Genomic DNA, 7702 nt, shown 5'->3' with positions numbered 1-7702 from the left:
CAAATATGTATTTTGGCTGGGCAGTTACTGGATACCGAATACGTTTTTGGAAAGAACTACAGCTGCTTGCCAACGTGGAGACCCGTCTTTTTTCCCTAAATCTCTTCACTGATTCGCTCTTCCGAGACATTTGACCACTTCTATGACTATACATGGGGTACAGACGTCAGGAAGGCACTACCTTCTCACAGCAAGACGTCCACTCCTATTTCTAACACCCTCCAAGTGGAAGTAAAGTGTCAAGACTCAAAGAGTAGTTCTCTGAGGGGGGTTATTTGTATATGTTGGGAATGACAACCCAGTTAGCACCCAGAAAGATAAGCCACAAACTACAATACATGTGAGAAAATGTACATTTAAGACATCAATTGGCTTTTATCCTATAATTATTTTAAAACCTACTTTTTACACAACAGAGCCAAACTGTATCCACCAAATTGGGTCAAAACCATGTTTTTAATACCTTTCCGAAGCACTTTGTGACTGTTTTTGTCTTAAAATTTGCTATATAAATAAATTTTGCTTACTTGCTTACTTAATCAAACATTTTGTTCTGTATCCAGAAATAAACACTTAAAGAATTACTGTACCAGTTCTTGCATCAAAGCTCCCACAAAACAAATATATCTGATTGGATAAGCCCCTGCGAAAGTTCTTCTCCCCTGGAGGGGTGTCATATTAGCCAGTATGGCTTGTTTGCTGCTCAGGGATCATTTCAGCAGCTCCCTTACAACATAGTTCAACATCCGAGGAGCAATGAGATAGGCTTTGCTTTCGGTAGAGTTATATCATCAAGCCTGTCCAACTCTTCTCTCAGCTAATACATGCGAGATAATTCCAGCTCAGATTTGCCACAGTGGGTACAGTGGTGTGCACATACAGAAGCTCTGGAATTTCAGCATCACCCCCTCCCTGCGTCTCAGTGAGAGTTCACACAGCCACTGGCACTGCTGCAGCTGTCACACACAACGTACAGTCAGGACGGTTGAGGAATGATATTTTAACCCACTGTTGACTACAGTGATTGATTATTTGCATGTAAGAAGAACTGGACCCGAAAAAGAAAGTTGTGTAATACAGTATGAACATCATTGACCTTGTCTTACATCTTAACAAATAACAATGCATTCTAAGAATATTTTGTCACCTCCTACTCGCTTTGTCCCTTATGCTATTTGTTGAGTGCATATTTTGGAATCTTGCTGCTTGGACAGCACATTGTCTCCCTTTATCTCTGCGACTTACCTCTGCATTTTATTTTATTGGTGGTCTGGCCTGATATCCTTCCTGTGGAGCTTTATTAGGCAGTCAGCTGTCACTGTGTTGTCATTCAGCCATGTGTTTGTGGACAGTTCAGCAGCCAGCCAGGCATACCAGTCATACACAGAGATCAGAGAGGCTCAGGGCGCAATCCATGTCACCCTAGCACCCTGGATAGATAGAGAGATGAACATCGTCACATTGTACCTGTCCAACAAATAATGATTTCTTCAGGTTAGGATAAGGGAATTTGAATCATGAGACAGAAATGTATTAATTTGATAATTAAGAATTATTTATTTTTTATTTCTTCTGATTTTAGTAAATATAGCTATTTTCCTCCATGGCCTTGATACACAGACAACATTTTCAGCCGTTTTGCTATCAGCCAATGTGATCATTTTCAAAATCATTTGGGTCCTTTTAACCTTTTGTTTTTACCACCAGACCTAAAATTAGCAGCACTATGGCTCAGTGTTTAGCACTACTGCCTCACAGCAAGAGGTTCCTGGGTTTGAACCTTCTATGTGGGGTTTGTGCATTCTCTCATGCATGCATGGGTTTTCTCCTGACACTCATAGATGCATGCTCAGTTAATGGTGCCTGTCTGGGTCCAGGACACACATAGATTATTAATCCAAAAAAATTTCACTTTCAGTTCAGAGAAGATTTTTTTAAAATGGCACTAGCTAAATTAGATATTAAATAAGTGCTGTCAAACCTGTTAAAGCCATAAGGCAGACAGGTGTGATAACTGAAACAAACCTCAGTGTTTCCAGAAGTCCCTACATGCAAAGAAGTGCCTTGTGGCCTTGTTACCATTATGTCACAGTCCTGTGAAGAGCCGCATGTGAAGTTTAAAGGCTGCAATTTCATTTCATTAAGTGGTGATTGCTTATGACCTGTTTGTTGTTGCGAGGAGCTCATAAATCTAAACACACTATGACTGAAAGATCAGCCGGGTTTATGCGCCATCTTGTAATTGACTTCTTTTATTTATGTAATTTTGTAATGCCAAAGGTATTCAGCAGTGTTTTTACAGTTTGGTGTCAGACCACAAATATAAACTTCATCACAGATCTGTTGAGACGGCTGTGTAAGTAGCTCCCAGACAAAAATAAAAAATAAAAAATGGGAGTCTGGTGATGATATCATTGTGAATGTCTAGACTGGAATTTCTCACTTCCTCCTCAATAATTAAAAGATATCCACACATACTGCTGGCGTTTCACTTAAACCTGGTGAGTCAAACTTAATGAAGCTCATCAAAAGGGTTTAGACAGATTCATATGTGAGGCCGTGCAAATGAATGCGTGTGTATGAGTGTGCAGCGTTCTCGTCACGGTAATCCATTTTAGTGCATCAGTGGAATAACACCACAAAAACCAGCTGATCTGACCCTAAAGTTTTTATCGAAAACAAAAGCTGAACGTGAGGTAGTGAATGTAGAGAGACTTGATGAAAGAGCAGATGAGAAGAAGGAGATCAAGATGCCGTTTGTCCCCATGGCGCCGCTAATTAACAACGGGTAATCTTACATTGAGCACAACTGAAGCGTCAAGACTTGCTATATAGTATGCTGTACTCATCAGTAACTGTAGCTGCTTTCTGACTTCAATTATAATTAGATTTAGGACATAAAATTAATGGATGAGCTGTCTTCTATCACCTGCTTGTCCACATTAAATGCAATGCCCTCGTCCTTTCAGCCAGGGTTTTTGCTGTCTTGTCCGCAGCCAATCGGGCCTCTTGTTACAAGTCAGACCCACTGTTAACAGAAATGTTTTAGCAGCCACACAGTTTCAGATTTCTGCCAGATAGAAAAACACATGAGGTATTTGCTTTAAAAGCTGATTTGGTGAGAAAGTGAAGGAAAAAAAAGGACTCCAGGTTTTAAAACAGTGCCAGGAGCAGCTGTGCCACTGCAATTGACTTTGCCTCCTCAAATTTTAGTGCTGGACAAATTTAGCATAGGCCTCAGTTTATAGCCCAGACTCAGTATAGAGTCAGGTTTAGTGCTGACTCAGAAATACCAACTTGTCCTGACACAGACACTTAAAGAGACCTTGTTTGTTCGCCAGAACTTACCCCTCTTGTTATTCACTTAGAGTGGCTTCACATTCTGCAGCTCCAACATCACACATGGATGCAACAGACATGATGAATCTGATGTTCTACATTACCAGCAGACTGTTAAATTCTGCTTTCTGTAAATATGATATCCCAACATAAAAGTCTCACAGTATGCTGGTAATAAACTTCTGGTAGAGTCCTTATATAGCATGATACTGAACCTCAGTGCATTTTAACTACAGACTAATATGAGTTCCTGACATGCAGGATTATACACTGCGTGGTCAAAGTTGAACGTGATATGTTTAAATGAGAAATTATTATTATTAATGGTCAAGAAGTACACGCACACAGACTGCACACACAGGTTAGTGGAATTTACCAGCAAAAGTAATCTCTCAAATTTACAAAGTAAACAGTGAGGACGCGATTTTAGTCTCACCTAATTTGGTTAAAGATATTTTAATTTATGACTCCTTTGATTCAATGTGTGTTCCAGATAAATATTATTATTATTGGCAGAGGGTTTTGCCAGAATAGAAGTGCAATCTTGGCAACCAGTAATGATCTACATGTGATCAGAGTTCTCAGATATATTCAGAGATAAACCATCAACAAGCTATAAGACAAATTGGAGTAACTTCAGTTTCTTTTCACATTAATTTTATACTTTACAATTGAAACTAGAGCAAACTTTAGCCCCCCCAAAAAAGTTTGTTTCATAATGCAAATATTTCTGTTGTTACTGAACCTTCCTTTAAACAGTCAGATAATAGAGATCCAGTGCATTTTACAAAATGTTTTAGTTTCTTTCAATTTTGTCCTCACTAAAAGCCCAAATGGACCATTTCTGAGGAGACTTGTGTCAGTGGTCTCCAGGAAGCTGCACTTTCAGCATACCAGTGAAAAAGATGTTTCGAATGTGAAGTTTTAGAATTGACCTCAACTGCTAAGTATTAATAGTTTCCTTTTATTTACAAGAATATTGGAAGTTATACGGTGCTGTGCAGAGGCAAAATTACAAAACATGTACCAATATACAGAAACTTGCAGACCTGACTGCGTGCACATTACAAGTAAAAAAACCACACAAATTTTTATTACATTGAAATGCTTTATTTTCAGTGAATACAAAAAATAGTTTTTATCGAGGCCAGATAAATATCTTTTCTATTGTATGTTATCATTTACCTTTATTGTAGCGAATTCCTAATTTTATTTCTGTGAAGGGAGGGGGGCGAAAAACAAAACAAAACATACAGAACACTTCAAATAGTCCACAGCATTGAAAATGCATCACAACATCTTAATGGTGACAGATATATCGAAATGTTCTTATCACATGTTTCGTTCATAGTTTTAAAAGCACAAGGAAAGAAAGCCGACTTCATATCACACAATAAAGCAGTCGACAGGCTCAAGTGTCCAGTCTGTCGTCATTTAGAAGCACTGTGGTACATGCCCATGGAATGCAGTACTAAAATGTGTCCATCCGTGTAATATACATATTCAGTATCTACGGCATACTGATAATACATTTTAGAGGACGACATTGTTTTTTTGACTGGCAGACAGTTCCTCCATCATCCCTAAAAGGCCTTGCATGTGGCAGAGAGGAAAATAAAGGGGGTGCAGTTGCTTTTAGCACTTAGAGGAACAGTACGCTAGCGAATGGGAAATCAAATGTTAACAATCCACAGACATGAACCTACATTTAAAAGAAAAATAACAAAAAAATAGCGTGTCCAGTAACTTCTATTGACCACTGAGGTGAAGCTGTCACATAAGCAGACCAAACAGTGTATGGGCTACGGACTAAGGCACTAATAAAAACACTACAGACTTGACTGATAAAGCAGTGAACCCACCCCTCGCTTCTCACGCTCACACAAAATACACAGAATGGCAGAAATTCAGTCCCTCTGAATTCAGCTTAAAAATAAACAAACAAACAAACTTAAAGGTGATGGTCTGTCTTTAGCTCCTCGCTGTTGTATACTATCCTCACGTGGAGGTCTGAAACTATCTGCATCCGAAGCACAAAGCCATGCATTTTCACAGCAGGACCTATTCTCACAATCTACTGTAGTTTAATATTGAAACAGAGTCCAAATAGTAAGACATGTGAACAAAACACATAAACAAAAGGTTGTTCTATTGCAGCGAGCAGCATATTCAGTAACGTAGCACGGAGCACCCAGAACAGGAGAAGGATTAGTGTTGCAGACTCTTCACTTTCAGGTCATTCATATTAAAGATTTGTGTATTTATTTATTTATTCATTCATTTGTTAGAATCAGCTTATTTACCAATCTTTTAGATTCTGAATTTTGTTCTTTCCTGAATTTAGAAATGTGGAGATAAATAACATCAGTCCCTGGCAGTGATGAATTTTACTGGAAAAAAATGAAAGAAGGAAAAAAAAAATATATATATCAACATATAAGGACCAGTAAAGTAAATCTGTTGGGACTAATCACCAGGAAAAAGTGCATGCATAGAAGTGGGACTCTGCATGGCATTCGGCTAATTCAAGTGATCCGTGGCATCTTTCCAGTTATTCCAAACATGCATTATGTAGGAGTCGGCCTGCAGGGTTACGCAAACTTTTCCGTTCTGCACGAAAAGCATAAGCAGAGTTCTGGATTATTACTTTAAGTTTACATGGCAGAAGGGAAGCCAACACTGCCCCCTAAAGCACCATCCATCTTATTGCATCATGATCATATTCTGTTCATACTGTATATGGGTCCCATTACCTGAAATGACAAATAATTGGGGGAAAAAAAAAAAAAAGACTTTTGAAGGTCTTTGAAGATATTTGATATCTTGCCAAGAAGCCACCCAGGACTCTGCTAGTGGTAGTAATTAAATGAGACTGTTTGCGACCCTGAAAGAGACCCCTCTCTGCTAAAAATACTCAGGAGTAATAAATATCCATTTTATGGTAACATGCCCTGCGTAGGAAAGCATTTACATGGTAACATAATGTAAAACATTCTATTTGAGTCTTAGAGGCTAAACATGAGGTCCTAAATTCAAGGGTTGTGACAAACATGTAGAATTTCTTGCAAGTTGCATTAAGGAAGTTTTGCACGTCGAGCGGACAAAGAGTATAAAAATGAGAAGAAAGGAAGCAAAGACGCTTATATACTGTAACTCTCTACATGAAGAGAGGATTGCCAAAAAAATTGTTGAAATGGCCCAAGAAACATCCATACGCAAAATCTGACCTTCCTTCATATTAGGGTTTATGGCCACTGAATTAAAGTCAAGTCATGCCACAGTGATTTACACGATTCAGACAGACATTAAGGTGCCAGATTGGGGGTATACAGGCAAACAATCATACAATATCAGAGTACCAAGCAGAAATGTTTTTGCTTTCAGGGTGTCGTTGCAGTTAAATGGCTATGTGACGTGAACAGCAATACAATCAGTTCTTCATTTTAAAGTTTATGCACAAGAGCTGCAAATTGTTAAACATTACAAAAATGGTGCTTAAGAACAAACGTGAGAGCACATGTGCTGTTTGAACTAAGCATGTCACATTCTGGTTTAGATCACATCAGTTTGAAGTAGTTATACATTAGGACATGAAGAAGTTCTTCAGGCGATCACCACAATCTTTTTGTTGATTTCACAAAGTAGTCAGTATCACGCAGTAGTTTTTAAAACGTGCTAGTAGATGACCTTACATGTTGTCAGCGGTGTTCAATGCAGACCTGGGTTTGTTAATCAGTCACAACTTATCTGGATTCACTGGAGGACGGCGTACCAGTCCAGGTGTGCCATTAGCAGAATACAAATATGCACACAAAAACAGATGTGCTCTTCACACTGGTGCAAGCGTACATAGCAGCAAAGGTGAGGCTGAATAACTAGTTGCTGTCCTCTCGCAGTTCGCTGGGCAGGAACTTGTACTGCTGCTGCCTTATCTGGGCCAGTTTCTTTCTGGCTTCTTCTAACTCTCTCTCCTTCCTCAGCATCTCTTCCTGGGCGGCGATGATCTACACAGACAGTGAGGAAACTTTTATATCAGAGCATAGCTAATTTTAACTATTTTTAATACACACACGACCCAAAACCTGCAAAATATGTAATAATCGCAATGTAATCGTAATATTTAGAAAATTAACTACCTCAGTGTCTTTGTGCCTTAAGTTTCTGTGTGTTTATTGGTTGTATAGTCTAACTTAAGATGTGTGTGAATGCACTTGTGTACAAAAACAGGGCATTTGAATTTCATGTATTGACTGAAGAAGACAAAAGTCTTTTCTGAGAACACTGACAACCATCAGGAGACAAGATGAAACGTGAAATAATTAACAAGTAGAGGGCATTCAATAGCTTGTCAGCATTTTTCAGG

The 7702-nt window shown here is 38.8% G+C and overlaps 1 protein-coding gene across 4 annotated transcripts in view; it reads right to left on the bottom strand.

Annotated features, from left to right (window-relative positions):
• Nucleotides 1–4439: 4439 nt before the first annotated feature.
• Nucleotides 4440–7702, bottom strand: part of tln2a (talin 2a) — a 98077-nt gene continuing 94814 nt past the window's right edge. For 3 of the 4 annotated variants that reach the window (XM_039612138.1, XM_039612142.1, XM_039612145.1), the window contains exon 59: nt 4440–7343. In XM_039612138.1, coding sequence (XP_039468072.1) covers nt 7215–7343 — 129 coding nt within the window. In that variant the 3' untranslated portion in view covers nt 4440–7214. The remainder of the gene's footprint in view (nt 7344–7702) is intronic. The other variant, XM_039612148.1, reaches the window with a different exon arrangement.

Source organism: Oreochromis aureus, linkage group 1 (assembly GCF_013358895.1).
Source record: "Oreochromis aureus strain Israel breed Guangdong linkage group 1, ZZ_aureus, whole genome shotgun sequence".
Taxonomy (NCBI): Eukaryota; Metazoa; Chordata; class Actinopteri; order Cichliformes; family Cichlidae; genus Oreochromis; species Oreochromis aureus.
This window is presented reverse-complemented; position numbering and strand designations above follow the sequence as displayed.